Raw genomic sequence first — 19631 nt, forward strand, 5'->3', positions numbered from 1 at the left:
AAGAGACATTTTGAGGGTATTTTATAGTCCACCAAAGGGAAAGTTGTTCATCAGTGACATCACACATCCTTGTCGCATTGCCAATGGGAGGATCTCCATAGCATTAGTGATTGCAATATTCAAATGCTCATAACTTTCTCATTAATTGTCCGATTTTTCTCAAACTTTCTTTATTCTTATTCTTTGATTTTTCTGTTTCTACACAAGCCTATTTGTTCCAAAGGTTTTATTCCCCTTTAAGTTTGTACACCGTTTTGGTACGGCCCACCTTATACACCTCGCGCAAATCGGACTCTAAACACGTATAGTGTTGGCCGGGACAAAAAGGACATCCTTTATAAACATTTTAATTTTGTTTTATCATCCCTGCAAATTTGACCCTAAAAACGTAACTTTCCTAGCGAAATAGATACCCTTTTTAATTATTTTTGTCTTTTTTACACCCTTATCAAGTTACGTAATGACGTGCCTTATCGAAAAAAAGACATCCATTTTGCGTGTCGGGGGGGGGGGGTCGCGCATGGTATCCACTCGTCAGTGAAAGTGCCCCCCCCGCCGGAACCATGCGCGACCATGGGGTCTTGGAAAGCACCCTAAACACGTATTTTCTATATTCTGAAAATGCCCCTTAGCAAGTATTGGCGTCTGCATGAAACCCTATACAATTAACTATTGGACTCTTGGCAAGTCCCTGAAATGAACTCCTATACAAGAGTATAATGACACGGGACACGGGTCAGTCGATCGTCGGTTTTACCTTTATAAACCATTTGGTTTAGTACGGCCCCCGGGGGGGGGGCACTCGACACAAAAAGTGGTAGGGGTGTGCCGCGGGCAAGACAAAAAACGGGGGCCTTGAAGCGGGCTTATTGTAAAGAGGAGGGTCCTCGGAACGGGCTTCTGAACTACAATTTTGTGAAAATGGGGGTCCTTGGAACGGATCGCCAGCGTGTGAGTACGTGCGTATGCACCCCTATGGAACGGGCATGCGTGCATGATGCATGGTTTTACAGAAAAAAGAAGATTTTGCCGAAAGCAATAAAAGAATCATTCTGTAAATTCATAAACCCGAGGGGGCCACTTACATTGACGAGTGGATACCATGCGCGACCAAAAAAACACGTAAAAAGGATGTCTTTTTCACGATAGGGCACGTACGTAACGTGATAAGGGTGTCAAAAATACAAAAATAATGAAAAAAGGGTATCTATTTCGCTATAAAAATTACGTGTTTAGGGTCGAATTTGCGGGGATGATAAAACAAAATCAAAATGTTTGATAAAGGATGTCCTTTTTGCCCCAACACTTCGTGTTTAGAGTCCGATTTGCGCGAGGTGTAGAAGGTGGGGTCGTAAAGCTGACGACCGAAGGGCCCCTAACAATAAAACATTCCTGTACTTGTTTAGGGGTTCATTTCAGGGAATATTTGCCAAGAGTATCGTTTTGTTTCCAATACTTGTTAAGGATAGGGTTTCACACGCCAATACTTGTTAAGGGGTGCATTTTCAGAATATGGAAATTACGTGTTTAGAGTGCTTTTCGAGACCCCATGGTCGGGTCATAAACTAGGAATTTTTCTGCAATTTAACAGAACAGAACAGGTCTGTTTAAAAAGGGGAAAAGGATGTTTTATTTAAAGGAGAATGAAACATTTGGAACAAGATAGCTTGTGTGAAAACAAAACAAAATATCATAGAAACAGATTAACGAAAGTTTGTGAAATACCAATGATGAGAAAGTTATGAGCATTTGAATATTGCGATCACTAATGCTATGGAGATCCTCAAATTGGCAATGCGGCAAAGATGTGTGATGTCACTTGTGAACAACTCTCCCCATTACTTTCGTACATATTTCAATTAAATTGCTACTTTTATTACATTTATTAGATCATGTGTTCTTTATATAGGAGAGCATGTAATACAAATTTTTAAAGAATACATCATAGATAAAGAGTTTGTATCACCACAAGAAAAAGCAGAAAAATACATTTTGAGGGTATTTTATAGTCCTTCAAAGGGAAAGTTCTTCACATGTGACATCACATTATCCTTGTCGCATTGCAAATGGGAGGATCTCAATAGCATTAGTGATTGCAATATTAAAATGCTCATAACTTCCTCATTTTTTGTCCGATTTTTCTCAAACTTTCTTTGTTCTTATTCTTTGCTTTTTCTGTTTCGACACAAGCCTACTTTTTCCAAAGGTTTCATTCCCCTTTAAGGAAATTTGTAAGGTGTCATACATAAAATACCAATTTCATGTAATTTTACATTCATTGGCGGCGGAAGGAAAAAAAATTTGGGGGTGTCTACCTAAAATTTTGGGATGGACACATGTAAAAAAAAAACTAAAAAAATTGGTCAAGTGCTGCAAAAATTTTTAACAAGCAAAAAAAAAAAAAAAAAAAAAGGTAATCAACCTAAATTTTAGGGGGGACAACACACGTTTCAATGGGGGTCCACGTGAATTTAGGAGGGGACGCAGGGAAAAAAATTGACAAGCAAAAAAAAAAAAGGTTAGCAAAAAATTTTTTAGGGGGGACCGTCCCCCCCACCTATAATTTAGGGGGGACACGTCCCCTCCCCGCTTCCGCCGCCTATGGATATACTATAAGATTACGCAACCTGATAAGCATGCGCGTATTCTGGGGGGGGGGGCTTTTGGGGACTGGGCAAAAAAGGGGGCGCCAAAGAGAAGAGAGGGGGAAATGGGGAAGAAAAAAGTGGGAAAGATTTTTGAAAAAGAGAAGAAAAAAGAACAAGAAGAGGGATGGGGCGCCGAATTAGAGTTTGAAACAGGGGGCGCCGAATTGATGTTCGATATAGGGGCGCCGAATTGAAATTTGACATAGGGACGCCGAATTGATCTTCATCCTAGGGAGGGGGGGGGGGCGCAGAATTGATGTTCTACCTAAGGGTGCCGAATTTGAGATTGATGTAGAGGGCGCCGAATCGATGTTTTACTTCAGGGCACCAAATAGATGTCCGTAATAGGGGGTGCCAAACTGATGTTCTAACAACACGGTAAAAATATTGAGTACAAAGTTTACCACCACGACGGTATTTATGTGTCCAACCAATTTGAGGCAGTGTTTTACCCAAGTAAGGTTAAAATATAAGTAGCAATTATACTTAGAATGGGCAAAAATTTCATCACACTGGATAAATAAAAATGGCCCAAAGAAATGCCCAGGTTGCCATAATGGCCAAACCAATATTTTTGTGTGTGTAAGAGGAGCCAAATTTACGTTCGACATATACGAGCACCAATGTCCTGAGGCGCTAAACTCATGTTCAGCCTAAAGGGGGGGGGCACCAAATTCATATTCCACCTTTGGAGCGCCAATTTGATGTTTGACTGGGGGCGCCGAATTCATATTTCACATAAGTTTTGCTCTCGTGCTCAAATGCACAGTTAGATGCCCATCCTGTTTATGATTACCAAAAGTGCTTTAGAAAGTCAAAATTTTAGGTCAGATCACAAATTTTCATCTCGCTCTTCGCGTTCGCATCAGTTGTTTAGTAACATGAGGAAAATTTTTGGTTAAACTGTAAAACCCCAATTTCGAGTACCCCATTCTCACCTCTCCCATATCAGCAATAGGTGACGATCGATCATTTGATAAGTGCTAAGAATTTCCAACTTTGTGTCGAAATATCAAAAAAATTCAGCATGTGCTTCGCGCTCGCATAAAATGATTTGTTAGATACTTAATGATTACCAAAAATTGTTTACTCGAATGTCCAAATATTATGTCAGAATATCAATTTTCAGCTCGCGCTTTTAAAAGACTCCAATCCTGTTCATGGTTACAAAATGTGGCTTTCGGATTATACAGTTTTTGGTCAGTATATAAAAAAATTATATAGATACCCAACCTCTTTTTTGTTACAAAAAGTGCTTAGAATGTCCAGTTTTGGGTCGGAAATACCAAAATTATCAGCTCGCGCTTTTGCGCTTGCATAAAAATTTGAGATACCCATATGTTGTTGGTTACCAAAAGTGCATACAGACTTTCCAAATTTAAGGTCAGAGAAAAAAAAGTTTCATCTCGCGTTTCGCACCATCATCAATTTTGTCTAGATAATACGCATACCCATCACGTTCACGGTTACAAAAAGTGCCGAAACATACAGATGATAATATTCCACCTCCCCCTATTAGCGAATGTTGGATCCGAACCTGGGGCCCGTTTCTCAACACCGTCATAAGTCTAACTTCTTGACTAAATCGGAGATAGTGAGCTACTTGTCCGCTAACCGTTTCACGAAGCCCTCTTTACCAAGATCGGGTACAACAACCTCACTAAATATTTATGACACCTCCGAACCTGTCACAACTTCTTTCTTAATGACGTAGTGGCATCACGTGGGTAGACTATGACATGCAAAAGTGCCTAGAAATGAGAAAATTATAATCTTACGTAATCAATCAAAGATGTTGAAATTACATCAAAAAACAATTTGGATAATGCATTCTATGATCATTGTAATACAAAGAATTTACAAAAACTGTTGGTAATACTCCACAAAACCATTCATTTTGAAATAGTAAAATAATTTATTTGATAAAGATTCTACACGTCAGGCCATCCATAAATGGACTCGTATTTGTCGTTTTCAGACCCCTATTAACATTTTGATAAATTCTATCTCTAATTTATGCATAGAATTTGTCAAATAGTAAGTTTCAGTATCTAAGATTTAAAAGAAAAATGTTAAACTATATTTTGATGATGTTTGGAATCGTAAAATACCGTATAATTATCATCATTTTACAACGAAAACCGTTATGGTTTTACTTTCGTAAACTATTAAAATTGGATATCCCGGGGGTACCCATCTCAACGTCTACATGTGATTTTTTAGTCACGAGATCAATTATTCATAATTCCATTTTCTCAGCAATTGAATGCTCAAGTCTTCATGGTCTAAGTATGTATGGTGTATAATATACCTGTGCTATTATTCTTAAAAGATGAAATTCCCAATTCATCACAATATTTGCAATTTTGTTATAATTTTTCTTTTTGAAAATTATGCTATTTTGTGACTAAGGCTACGTCTCGTCTGCTCTTTTTACCGATAATATCGATATCAAGGTATTTTAGTTAGGAAGCCTTTCGAGAAACGGGTTTAGTAAGATTGGAACTAACTCCGTGGTTGGTGGATAAAGATATGACTAACTTGTCCAGGTGTTGAGAAACGGGCCCTGGTAAAGAAATGTTAGCTCCCGCTCACATAATTTTATTAGGGCTTTTTACTCCCCGGCTTAATTTACTCTAATGGGAAGTTGAAACAAGTTTCACAAAGCTGATCGTTAGCCCGGGATCGTAAGTTAGCGACTTTAAGAACGACTGGTGATCCTTTATTTTTAGAAAGTAAGAAAGGTTCACCAGTCGCTCTTGACTTACGAATAGCTTTATGATACCCTGGTCACATTTATTCTTTTAAAAAAGTGATGATTTTTTTTTCATGAACCGCCATGAAAAAGTGGGATCGATTGCCTTTTAGTTTCACATCACAATTAGGCCGGGAGATGTAGGTTTATCTCATTAATTCTTCTCATTATAATTCTTCTCATCATAATCATTTTCTCCCTCCTATCCTGTATCGATTTTTGTTTCTCTCCTTCGTGTAGCTCTCCCTCGCTTTTTTCTTTCCTTGTTCGTTGATCCCTCGAATTAATTTACCCCTAATTTTTTTTTGCCGGATTTTTGTGCCGCCATGACAAAAGGGCCACAGCGGCGCCCAAGTTTGGATCTGTGCCTCCCTACTTCTTTCTTTCATCGATATAACTCCAAGATATAACCCCAGAGAGGGTATATTTACTTGCCCCCTGCACCCCCTATGCACCCACCCACCCGCCCGCCCCTCTATCAGTGAATGGGATGTGCTCTTATTTACTTTGTTTGCGAGCGCGGCGCCAGCGAGCACGTTATGAAATTATAGAGAACTGAGAATCTGCGATTGCGTAATTAATGGTTTCCAGAGAACAGAACGTGGGTCCGCAGGATAGGCCACTATTAACGTTAAATAAGAAGTGTAACTCACATGTACCAAGGAATCAAAATAAAAGATGGGCTTCATGAGGCTTTTGTTACCAAGGCATTCAAATTTCGTGAGAAATTTCGCTCAAACTCGCCGGTGCAACGGTTATTATGACGGTTCGGTGAGATATCTTTCTGAGAGTTTCTATCCTAAAAAAATTCATCCCGGTCCCACTTATAGAAAATAGTGTGTTTATGAATTGCAATTTGCTTTAATCCTCTTGGCCATTGCATTGACGCACTCATTCAATGAACAAGGTTATAATGTAACGATATAATGCATTGACGAGTAGTTGTGCGTCCATGTTTCGAGGTTTTGAGGTTTCGAAGAGCACCCTAAACCACTCATTCTTTATGATTTTTGTATGAACAAGGTTATGATATAAATTTTCTCTGGTAATCCCTGTGTGCATAACCTTGTTCATTGGATGAGTGGAATGAGTGCCTGTGTGGTGGAATTAGGTTGGCAATGTTTAGACGGGAATAACCGGCGTTTCTGGGGATTTATTCAATAATTTCTGACATTTTACTATAATCCCCATTCACCGACGGTTAAGTGTCCACAACGAACAATTGTCCATAGACTGTGTACAACGGATAGATCGTCTCCGCACAGCGATTCGAAGACCGCTGATTGGTCAATCGCGCAGATCACGTCATGACCACGTGGTCCCAAAAATAATTCCTTCGGACTGCGTGCGGAAGTATCGATAGCGATAACGATATCCGGTCACGTTGTGTACGCCGTAAATAGTTTTGGTTCGTGATCGGATCGCTCCGGTAAATTGAAAATTATCGAAAACTCTGCAATTTCATGCATATTCACGCGACGCTCCGAAACCCGGAAGCCAATTGACTTTGTGCACGTTGCGATAGACTCTACAAATTCCAACGAACACGATGGCATATAGACGCTAATTCGTAAGATTTTGACGGAAAAGCAAGAAGTAATCGAAATTTGCTTACCTGTGCAGTATCGGTGAGAAAATAGATCCTCCGAGAATACCTTTCATAATTCATATAAAATATGGGAAAGTGAAATTCTAGGTCGATTTTGGTATGAGGTGATAGAGAATTGCACACTTGTTTTGGTGGAATTCTGTGTGGGGAAATAAAAGGCTTGCACTGCGCATGCTTACTATATCTTCATTCATAAATTGGTTCTCGGCAGGGGCTGGATGACGTCATGTAATAAGCAAAAATGTACACGACCGCTACGTTCACGCTCCGCTATCCGTTGTACACAATTGTTCGTTGTGGTGTCCGTGTGGGCTCGCCTTTGTTATAACACCCGCACTTTTGTCAATCCAGAGTCCAAAGTTTGGTGTAATATTTCACATTAAAGTGACACTCTAAGGATATATAAACTACTAACTAAAAATATTTAATTATTCAATTTTAACATAGGTACTTTAAACTATATAGATGAAAATGCATGAAAATTATACTTCACCGATGTTTAGTTGGGAAGAACACAGTAAAATCGATCAAAATGGTAGCCAAACTATGAAATATTTGCAAACGAATGGAGAGGGCATCAACAATTTACGAATGTGATATCGATATTGCATTCCACCAGCACACCTACAAGGCAATATACGAATACAATAATACGATACGATACACTACACGAAGACAAACGATACTAGTTATAATCGCGATATATCGAGACATTAATTAAGTTAATAACGATAATGACGTCATTCAAGATGGCAACTTGCAAGAAAAACCGTCAGGTCAGGAGAAAATGTCTTAGATGACAGATTTCTCAATCATCCAGTGGAATTTTTTTTCAATAACTCTGGTCCAAGGTATGCAATTACTTAAGTTATTTATATTTCCCTGATAATGGAAACCATGAAACTGTAAATTTCGCTCAAAAAAACAGTTTTAAATCGCGATCTATAAAACGCTAGTTCACTATACGTTGTCTGTAGCCACGGGCCCCTAAGCTCTTCAGTCTATGTATGGTGAGTGGAGCCAACGTAGTTCAGCGGAACAACCAAAATACAGAGACTGAAGCTTTTGGTCTAGGCAATGTTGAGCTTATTTTCTCTTTTTCTCTGGGACAAATGCTTGATTTTTTGACACTGTCAGGTTCCATTACAGGTATTTATCATACAACTTGGCTCTTAAGTAAATTTGATTCTTAAGATTATTTTTTTTTAAATTAAAAATCAAGATTGAAAACTACAATTACCATATTATTTTCCACCAATAGAGGACGTACACTAAAATATGCCCAAAATTCAAGTTTTAGAGCACTCTGGTGAATACAAAAATTACTCCCAAGTTACCGATTAAAAATAAATTGCAACTGTATGGAAACTAGTATTTTTGGTCACAAAAATGATATTTTAATGATGTTGTAAAGGGTGTGCTGTGTACTGCATTGGTATACCATACTGTTAGTCCTACCTGTAGATTCCCCACTGACAGAATAGTAAGAAATGAACCCTTAAGTGCCCTAAACAACTTCAAGTATTTGCAGTGATCTGAAAATGCACCCTTGAAGGTCAAGTCCACCCCAGAAAAAAGTTTATTTAATAGAGACGAATAAAACATGAATAATTCTGAAAACTTTATAAAAAATCGGATTTTTAAAGAAAGTTATGACATTTTCAAGTTTCGCTTATTTTCACAAAACAGTTCTATGCTCAACTCAGTGAAATGCAAATGAGAGAGTCGATGATGTCACTCACTCACTATTTCTTTTGTTTTTTATTGTTTGAATTATACAATATTTCAATTTTGCAATTTTGACATGAATTAGAATCTCCTTGCTTGAACCACAAAATGTTTAAAAAATGGAATTCCACATGTACAGGAGTCAGGGAGGAATGAAACTTTGTTTCACATGACAATGACGAGAAAATCAAAATATTTCATATTTCAATTAATAAAATAAAAAGAAATGTGAGTGGATGATGTTATCGGTACCCTCATTTGCACACCGAACAGGATGTGCATAACTGTTTTGTGAAATTAAGCGAAACTTTCAAATGTTATAACTTTATCATTTTACATCCGAATTTGATGAAATTTTCAGTGTTATGCTTGTTTGAATTTTCTCTTTCTATTCAAATTAGCTTTTGTTGGGGTGGACTTGTCCTTTAAGTAATGGTGTGTGAAACCCTACCCTTAATTTGAAGCAAAATGGTATGGTAGTCATGGTAGTAGACTATTACCAAACAAAGACACTTGTCATTTCAATCGTTTCAAACACATTGTTCTCATAAAATTCACCAAACCTCTACATGTACCATTAATACACAAATACCTACAAAATATAATACATTAACTTTGAAGAAATTGTTTTTCTTTACAATATCAGTTTCCATTCGGACCCCTCTTTGCATGTGAAATATTTTGGTCATTTGAAAAAGGTATTACCAAACTTGTGTTTTCTGTTGGAAAAGTTGAGAAAACAACAAATTCACTGATGAGCTGTTTTGACCAAATTTTATTACTTGAGAATATTAAGACTTTGAAAGTGTGTTTTTATTTTTGACCACCTTTCCTCATCATTCTATTTAAGTTCCCTAGCCCTTTGTAAAGATGAGCACTGCAAAGTTTTGAGTGTATGAAATTATTTTCTGATGCGTATGATGCGCGCATTCGGTAATACAATCACTATACCTTAGTTTAGTTTGCAATTAACTGTAGTTGATTTGATTCCATGAAGAGTTCCATATGTGCACCCCCACCAAAAATAACAAGAGATTGTTGAGACTTCTGGTTCATTCACTTCAGATTTTTCTATCATTTTGTTTAGTGTTGCTTCCCTTAGTTGGGAGTTTGGGACTCGAACTCACCTCGTTGTATCGACAGTCAAGACCTCTTCCAACTATGCTTGCGAGAAGCGCTGATACTGGAAGGGGTCTTTTTAGCGATTAACAGCCGATAGTTTGACTAGTCTAGACTCGCAGACCTTTTACTGACTAAATAAACCGATATCTATGGACAATTACATGCACTAGATCCTGCTCAAAATTGATGGAATAAAGCCATATTTTGGTATGTATTTTCACTCCCTCATATAATTTTTATATTAGGGCTGGATATATTATTTTGAACCTTCTCCATGTTTTTATTTTTAATTTTAGTGGGGGGGTGCATATGGAACTCTTGCTGAAGATGGGATGAAATATAATCATTTCCAGACATTTCTTCATTACTAACTTTCATGCATACTTGCAGGTAAAAAATCAAATCATTTGATAATACATCCAGCATTCAAGTATTTCATGAAATGCCCTGCTGGTTTCATTGTACTCATCTGTTCGTAAAACACATCTTTATCTACAGATCTGTTCACGGAGTGCAAGATATTCAACGGCATCGCTGGTATCTAAAGATGTAAGTCTGTGTCAGTATTCATGATTTCAAAATTAACCTGGCAAAAACATAATTTATGTTACCATGATGTTATACGTTCAATTTACATTTTAGTCTTGCCAACTAGTTTTATATTATTTGGGTTGTTTGGCCCTATAATAAACCATAATAAACTTTGAAGAGAAGGAAATGAAGAAAGTAAAAAGGAGAAGAAACAAGGAACAAGATGTGAGAAGAAGAAAAGTGATTGAAGGAGGAAAGAGGAAGGAAGGAAGGAGAGAGAGGGAAGGAAGGAAAGAAAGAAAGAAAGAGGAAAGAAGAAAGGAAGGAAGAAAGAATAAAAAAGAAAGTCAGAAATACAGTAAGAAAAAGGTTGACTGAAGGAAAATATTGTGAAACCATGTTGAAGAACTAAAAATGTTTTAAAATGTTAGTCTGTTGCTTCTAAAGGAAAGGATGAATTTGACAAAATTAATAACTCATCTCCAATTTTTTTAGGATGTACGGAAGATCAGGAACATTGGTATCTCAGCCCACATTGACTCGGGCAAAACAACTCTCACAGAGCGATTACTCTTCTATACAGGAAGAATTAAAGAAATGCATGAGGTGAGCGATGATCGGTTTTCCATAATTTTAGGAACATAATTGTTCAACATTATAAGTGCCATGAATTCATTAAAGAAAAGATGTAGTAGAATCCTAAAGGCCTGGGCGCACTGGCTGACAGACACAAAACGTACTTACTCATGATGGATACAGTGGACAAGCAAAATTTTGAGGTGGCTCTATCCATTTTCATCCGTCCATACAATGTACAAAATGGGCGAAAAATGAAATCACAGTGGACTGATTTTCGATGGATACAGTGCGTACCAAAAAAAAGTTTACGCTTAGAAAAATCCTGTAAAATCATACATTGGTAATATCCTGTTCATTTTTCCACATTTTAACATTGGTAGAGATTCATTTTTTTAAAAGCAAATGACGATATAACTTGAAAAATATTTCCGCTTGAGTGAGCCACTCTTTAAAAAAGTTAGTGAAAAATGATTTGCGCAGAACTTTGAAATAGTTATGCGGATAAAGTTGATCTTAATCATGAAGAACACATGGAATTTAGCTAGTAAAATTGATTTGAAGATATCTTTTACCTTTTTAATTTGTTTCCTTGCTCAAAACACTTCAAAGAGTGCATTACGCCCCACCCCGCTCCCCCACACACCGAGGCCATCCTGGTGAAATTTGCTTTACACTGAGCGGTGATTTACATGAAGTAGCTTAGGCTTGATTTTCATTTTGTTAATCATTGTCAAGCTTGGGAAAAGTGAAGAGAAACAAGTATTAAATGCAAAATGAAATGTAAACCCACTTTATATGATAAGAACTTAGTAAAAAAATACTTTTCTTTAGATTCAGTTATGTCCTCAGAACCAGCTGGCACAAAAAGGGTAGAGGTTGTGCTTACTAAGTGTTGAAATTTCAGCTTGGGTGGCAAAATTGTTATAAAATGCGTGAAAGTAGGCCCATTCGTTTTATTTCGATTGACTAAAAGGGCAAGGGAAATGTATGCGAAATGTTACGCAGGGTAAGTTTGATTTTGCCCTTTCCTCTTGACACAGTGTGAAAACGAGCATTTCTGCGCGAACAGATTTCTGCGAGCTTTACAAAAATGGACAATGCTCACTCAAGTGTAATATTCTGTCAAAACCTTTACCTTCATTGGATCTATGAGACCCAGACCCAAGAATATATGTGAAAAATTTACCCACATATTGTATATTTTTCAATTCCCATGTCTTTTTCAAAGTGTAAACTTTTTTTCATAGGCACTGTAGAGCGTATGAAACACGTATGCAAAGAGTAAACAACAGATACGTAATGTTTTCCAACCGATTGCAATATTCATTTCTGTTTTACATCCTCCCTGCATTCGTAAGTGCAGTGGGACCAAGCCTTTAGCCTGAGATAAATTTGTGTAGATTTAATTGGGATATTAGAACAGTAAATAATCAATAGTAATATTTAGGTGGTCTGTCTATGACAGATCACCTATTGATTTCGTCAGAATTTTCTTTCTTTATTATTTATTTATTCTTAGCACCTATGTTTGTCGCCAACTTTTCTCGGAATTGGCTGAATCAATTTTGCTGATTTTTTCGTCATATATAGAATCCATCATAGAGACGGCATACTAAGCTTTTCAAGGTCATATGGTCATGATGACGTCATCTACGCGCCATTTTGTAAAATTCTTCATTTGATCATATCTTCATTATCAATTATCAAAAATTAACAATATTTACATGACATTAACTTCATGTCAAGGGTCAACTGTCAATGTCATCAAAGGTCATGTAGAGGTCATGACGCGCGCGTACGCGTGCGTCAAAGGTAAAAAAATTCTCCAAATGGCCTATAAAAATTTTTGGGTACGTTTCAGGTCATTTTAAGCATTTCAAAAATTTGCGCACGCGCACGTACGCGCGCGCGTTTCCGCGCGTAACGCCTGAACGCAACACACAAACACCGTTTTTTTTTACATCATTGCATTGATAATAAAATTTTGAACAATTTGATACCTTGATCAACCTTCTACAACCATTAATAACGAAATTAACACCCGTTGAAGTTTGCAGCACGTGTGCGTGCGAGCTCTCACTATAGGCCATATATGGGCAAAAACATGCCTTTTGAAAATTCACTGTAGCTCTTTAAATAGTCCGTTGACGCCAAATTTTTTTTCATATATCGATAGAGTATGAGTTGTAGATTTGATTTCATGTCACCAATGTCCCTCAATTATATCGTGACGTCATCAAAATGGAGCCTAAACTAAAAATTTTATTTTTTTTTAAATGACGTCATCAAGTTTATGCAAATTTGGTTGTAACTTCTTGAATATAGATCGTTTTTCACCCAGATTTTGATATATTGTAGTTTAGAAGGTACTCTTTCTCGTCAGTTAACATGAATTTTCGTTTTGAGAAACGCATCATTGCGTAAAACAGCGATGAAAAGAGGCATGTCATTTTTCCTCATTTTGCGTGTAATCTCTATGGGACATGACTTTTTCTCAAAACTAGATTCGACATTCCTCTATTTCGTGAGCCATATCTCCATTTTTTCTTGTCGGTTTTCCCTGAGCTTTTACTATGTAGTAGCTGAGATCCTACGCTTTCGGAAGTGTGCCCTCCATTTTTTGATCAGATGCCGGGATCATGCCCGTTTTTCACTTGCAAAATTGGTATTGTAATTCTCAGAATTGCTTACGTGTAATCTCTATGGGGAATATCGTAGCTCAATGGATAACGCATTTGACTTGCTTTCTCGAGGGCGGAGGTTCGAGTCCTGGGGTGAACAAGATGATTTTTTTTTTCAATTTTTTTTTCTTTTTGCCACCTCTTACATGATCCTTTATGATAATTAAAAGGCATAAAAGTTTAAATTTAGCAAGATAAAACAGATTATAATTGTTTTTTTCATATAACATGCACTGTCATACATCAAAGAGACCCTTTTCACAGTGCTTTATCATCTCCCGTCTTTCACAAGTATTCCATCCATAATGAGCATTCCGTTGTCATCATGAAGATCATATTGACATGCATGAACATGGTAATAGTGATCATGATTGCGAGTATAAAGACAGACCACCGCATGACGAATTAAATTCTAGTTCATTTTAATCTTGAACACTATTTATGGATTTCATGAAGGTAGACGGAATAACATTTTATGAAGACAATGAATGAATCAACATTTGTCTGCTTTATTAGTAAGCTCTTGGAATAAAATTGAAGCTGTCATTACACTGCAAACACTCCGGTGTTGATTTAACACCAGCCCAGAATCTATATGACCACACCAGAGGAGTGTTGAACAACACCGGGTTTGGTATTAGTCCAACACCAGATAGGTGTTTATTCAACACCAATTGGTATCAAAACAGCATCGGTTTGATTCCTAACTGGTGTTGTTTCAATACTTCTCTGGTGTGGACATTTATAGATTCCAGGCTGGTGTTAAATCAACACTGGAGTTTTTGCAGTGTACTTAATGATTTTCTCTAATTCGTACTATCATCTGCTTGCCTGTTCAGGGGATTTCATGAAGGTAGACGGAATAACATTTTATGAAGACAATGAATAAATCAACATTTGTCTGTGTTATTAGTAAGTTCTTGGAATAAAATTAAAGCTGTCATTACACTTCAACAACTCCGGTGTTGATTTAACACTAGCCCAGAATCTATATGACCACACCAGAGGAGTGTTGAACAACACCGGGTTTGGTATTAGTCCAACACCAGATAGGTGTTTATTCAACACCAATTGGTATCAAAACAGCATCGGTTTGATTCCTAACTGGTGTTGTTTCAATACTTCTCTGGTGTGGACATTTATAGATTCCAGGCTGGTGTTAAATCAACACCGGAGTTTTTGCAGTGTACTTAATGATTTTCTCTATATCATCTGCTTGCCTGTTCAGGGGCCCGTTGCAGAAAGAGTTGCATTTAAACGCAAGCCAAAAAATCAATCACAAGTTCCAAATGTGCACTGTTGATTGGTTGAAATTCAAGTTGCGCATGATATTTAGAGTTGCGATTGATTGCAACTCTCGCTGCAACAGGCCCCAGCTGTAACATGCCTCAAAAAAGCAGAGGAAGTAAAGCTATTGGGAGTGATTTATCTCCCATTTTAACATGTCCCACAGCTCAAAATTTGATAAATTACTTGCTAGTTAACCAGCGTATGTATTTTTATCTCAGGTGAAAGGTAAGGACAATGTTGGTGCTACCATGGATTCCATGGAGTTAGAGCGTCAACGAGGGATCACTATCCAGTCTGCTGCCACCTATATCTCATGGAAGGACAACAATATTAACATCATTGATACGCCAGGTAGGTGATTATGCCAGCCGTTCTTTTTTATACGCCCGTCTAGACAGGACGTATTATGGTATCACGCTTGTTGTCCGTCTGTCCGTTAACTTTTCTTGGTAAATGCGATAACTTCAGTTTAACTTCAGCGAAGCTCATATAATTTGGTGTATATGATACTAGCATGGATCCCAGGAAGCCTTTTGATTTTGAGGTCAAAAGGTCAAATGTCAAGATCACAGTGACATGTCTTCATCTTACCCTTCTGAAGTCCTTGTTAACATGTTAACTGCAGTTAAACTTAATCTATAGGCTCATATGATTTGGTGTGTATGATACTAGCATAGATCCCAGGAACTCTGTAGGTTTTGAGGTCAGAGAGTCAAAGGTGAAGTTGACACTTTTCTTGCTTGACCAATAACTGCATTTTCTGCGTTACAGGCGGGCATATTATGTGCTCGCCTTAGCGGTACTCTTTTTGGTATATTTGTTCAATATAAAGCATAATCTACTGAAAATAAAAACAACATTATTTTTATATGATAAGATAATTTTGATTGGTGCAAATATTTTTTTTTTTATGAGAGTGGCATTAAAAACGAATCAACAACATTAAATCATTTATGTAATAAATACTTTGTTCCTTTTTATCTCTGCATACATGTATATTCCCTTTTTTCCCCTATGAATAAGGCAATATGTATTTTGTAAATTTTGTTTTTCTGGTCATGGAATATTTGCCATATTGCACGATCTGCTTTAGACAGGGTCGCAACTTGTGTGCTCAGTTTAGGTTCCACATGATCCTTTACTGTGACCACATGGTTAAATCAATCCAAAGCCTTTGAAGGTCATAGCCTAGTCTGCTGTGCAAGCTCTTCACTCGAGTAAAGAGTCTAAATGTGCAGCCTATAATGCCTTGTGTACTGAAGACCCTCTTGCCCACAGCAAGATTTGTATGAGCTAGTCTTTGCATGGAGACCCACTTGTGGAGAAAAGTTTCAATCAGGGTCTGTGCAAGCAGACTAGCCATAACCTTGGATGCATTGTTAACTGGCATTGACACCCCTTGCATTTATTTTAGTGATTTGTTGTACCTTTCTTCATATTTCCAATTTGTGCAGTAACAAGTAATGTGGGGTGTAGAAAATAGGCTGGCCATAAATAAATCAAAATTTAAGACTGGTGTGATGATCTGAGGCTATGAGGTGCATAGCGTACGAAAGTATGACATTGATTTTTTTTTTTGGGGGGGGCATTTCAGTTTTTTCATATATCTTGGTAGAGCATGATGCTTGACTGCCCAAATTTGGTATGAATCGCTCCATTAGGGTTCCCAAGATAAGACCTCATGAATGCATGATAAGCCCCATTGAAATTGATGTCTTATTCGGATGTTGTTTGAAGGTTTGCATGGTGGCATGTACAATTGCTGATGTGGTTTACGGTACACCATGTGGAGTGTTATAGAAGCAGTGGATAGAAGAAGAGAAGGAAGTGGATAGGCGAGAAAGTGGAGATTTGAGAATAGAGTATTCTTTCTTGATAATAGTCCTGAAAAGGACTGTAAACCAGAAGGAATGTTGAGTGAGAACAGCTTGAGTAGTAGAGCTGATGAGGAGATGCTGGCTTGCGTCGGCGAGTAGAGACGATGAGTAGTAGAGAGACTCGACGTTACGGACAGGTTGACTGTCCGTCTTCAGGAGAATGTCTTATTGGCCTGGTTCAAAATGTTATGAACCATACCAATAATTTATTGACTCCAATTGCTCTGATTACACCTGCATGTATTCAAGAGCTCATTTCTCAGGGTCTCCATGGACCACTTTTCACCACCTTCCGGTTGCGGATGTGTTTAAGCATGCTCCTCCGAGACATGGTACAAAAAATGCTGCAATGCTTAAAAAAGAATTGATCGTTTGAGTACTCTAGCGATGGGGCTGATTATGTATTCAGGAGCTCATTTCTCGGGCCCCCATGGACCACTTCCCACCACCTTCCCGTTGCGGATGTGTGTCATCATGCCCATCCGGGACGTGATAGAAAAATGCTAAAATGCATAGAAAGACTTGATCACTTCAGAAGCCTAAACTACAGTGCGTCCCCAAGAAACTATGCACTTTTGAAATGGCTGCCAATTAAAAAAATGTATCACTTTGGGGAAAAACACTGACATATATGAAAGCCAATAAAGTCAACTTTCAAATGACACCAAAAAGTTTGAAAGTTGACTTCATTGGCTTTCCATATATATAAGTCATTACCCCCAAAATGATATATTTTGCATTTGGCAGCCATTTCAAAAGTATACATGTAGCTATTTTTGGACACACTGTATAAGGCACGAAGAGGTCTTGTAGATTTTTTTATGCTAATGTTGTCATTCTTTTATTTCAAGGCCATGTGGACTTCACGGTGGAAGTTGAGAGAGCCCTGAGGGTGCTGGATGGGGCGGTCCTGGTCCTGTGCAGCGTGGGCGGGGTCCAGAGTCAGACGCTAACGGTCAACAGACAGATGAAGAGATACTCCGTTCCCTGCATAGCATTTATCAACAAACTAGACAGGTAATCGGAAGAAGTCAAATTATTGCCTATATGGGGTATATTTCTATGCCAATCATGTTACATATTTTGCATTCTCTGATATCATAGCGGTCGATTTCATACCATATTTTATCTCTGTCAGGTTTCTCCAACCGACTTTGTGTGTAAACTATGCAGTAGGCAGTATTTTTCGAAATCCAGTTAGAACCAGTTTTTTGTGAAGCAACGCAGTGTATATAATGTGGGCCTTGCATGGTGTGTGCCTGAACGGCTACAATTATGTAACCTACGTTGCATCATGAAATACATGAATAATCATAATTCAAATATACTGACTGACTTGTTACAAATAATTGTTTGAATTACATATTACACAAGTGCTAATAATAATATTAATAATTATGAAAATAATGTTGACTGATTGTAATATCTAGGAGATACCATACATATATTTTCCCTCAGTCATATCACTAGACCCATGTTGCTATCATCAAGACTCTTGGCAAAATGACACTGCTTTATAATGTGGGCTATGCATGGTGCATGCCTGCACGGCAACAATTTACGTCACAGCAAACATATATTTGGGATCTCCCTCAAATCTAGTCAATATTTTATCATGATCATACATTTATTTTATTCTGAGGTGAATTTAATCTAAACCATGATGAAAATCAGGGGTTAAACCATGGGTTGTGTAAAGATAAACTACTGGGAAGGTTTAAATGAAGCATCTTGTGTGGGATTTTCAATGACAGTTTCGCTCTGAGCCAATAAGATGCGAGGATTTCAGTAGCTTATAACAGTTCTCTGTGAAAATCACTTACAATTTCTCTCATGAAATGCTCCCCAGTTCTGGTCATATGACTGAATTATGGAAGAAATTGATTCAGGCTACAAAAATTTAGGTACTGTTTCACAAGTCTAGGCAGAAGTAAGTGCGAATTATATTTCCTTTTCAGTTGAGTGAGTGCATCCAGTGCGATGCAGATAGCTTGATACCTACATTTATGTCATACATGTGTGGAGCGTTGTAGCCCAGTGGATTGGTCCTCTGACTTTGAAACAGAGGGTCGTGGGTTCGAATCCCAGCCATGGCGTTATTTCCTTCAGCAAGAAATTCATCCACATTGTGCTGCACTCAACCGAGGTGAGGTGAATAGGTACCTGGCAGGAATTGATTCCTTGAAATGCCACTGCACTGTAAAAGGCTGCAGGGCTTAAGCCAGGGTAATAATATCCAAGTCCTTTGGAGCCGCATAGGGACGTTATGACATAATGTGATATGCGCTATACAAGAACTGTGTTATTATTAAATGCATCTTCATTAAAATTTTAAGTCATCCTTGACCTATCCTCAAATGAAGTGTCTTCAAAATACAGTTTACAAATTTTAAGTGTAAAGTTTTTCTGACTCTCTCAGTATTTATAATCCCTGTCTTTTTTCTAGAACGAAGGCTAATCCACACAAAGTTCTGAGCCAGCTCCAGTCCAAGATGAACCACAATGCAGCATTCCTCCAACTTCCGATCGGTTTAGAATCAGACACCAAGGGTGTGGTCGATCTCATTCACAGGAGGGCGCTGTACAATGAAGGGAATGCTGGGTAAGATACAAACACGACATCTGTCTTGCCAGGTCCATGCTGAACAATTTCACCGAAAGACATAGTACATCACCAACTTGACACAAAATTCATAAAATTACAATTTTCTTCATAAATCATTCCTTTTAGGATACACTTTATTTTGTTTATAATGTAAATAAAGGAATCACTTAGGAAACATTTTTTTTAGAAAAAAGGAATATACAAAA

The 19631-nt window shown here is 37.7% G+C and overlaps 1 protein-coding gene across 1 annotated transcript in view; it reads left to right on the forward strand.

Annotated features, from left to right (window-relative positions):
* Positions 1-5972: 5972 nt before the first annotated feature.
* The window catches only part of LOC121429840 (elongation factor G, mitochondrial-like), a 30966-nt gene continuing 17307 nt past the window's right edge, over positions 5973-19631 (forward strand). The window contains exons 1-6 of the mRNA XM_041627085.1: positions 5973-6174; positions 10361-10411; positions 10889-10999; positions 15162-15294; positions 17672-17837; positions 19267-19422. Of these exons, the coding sequence (XP_041483019.1) occupies positions 6082-6174; positions 10361-10411; positions 10889-10999; positions 15162-15294; positions 17672-17837; positions 19267-19422 (710 nt within the window). The 5' untranslated portion in view covers positions 5973-6081. The remainder of the gene's footprint in view (positions 6175-10360; positions 10412-10888; positions 11000-15161; positions 15295-17671; positions 17838-19266; positions 19423-19631) is intronic.

The sequence above is a fragment of the Lytechinus variegatus genome, chromosome 16, assembly GCF_018143015.1.
Source record: "Lytechinus variegatus isolate NC3 chromosome 16, Lvar_3.0, whole genome shotgun sequence".
NCBI lineage: Eukaryota > Metazoa > Echinodermata > Echinoidea > Temnopleuroida > Toxopneustidae > Lytechinus > Lytechinus variegatus.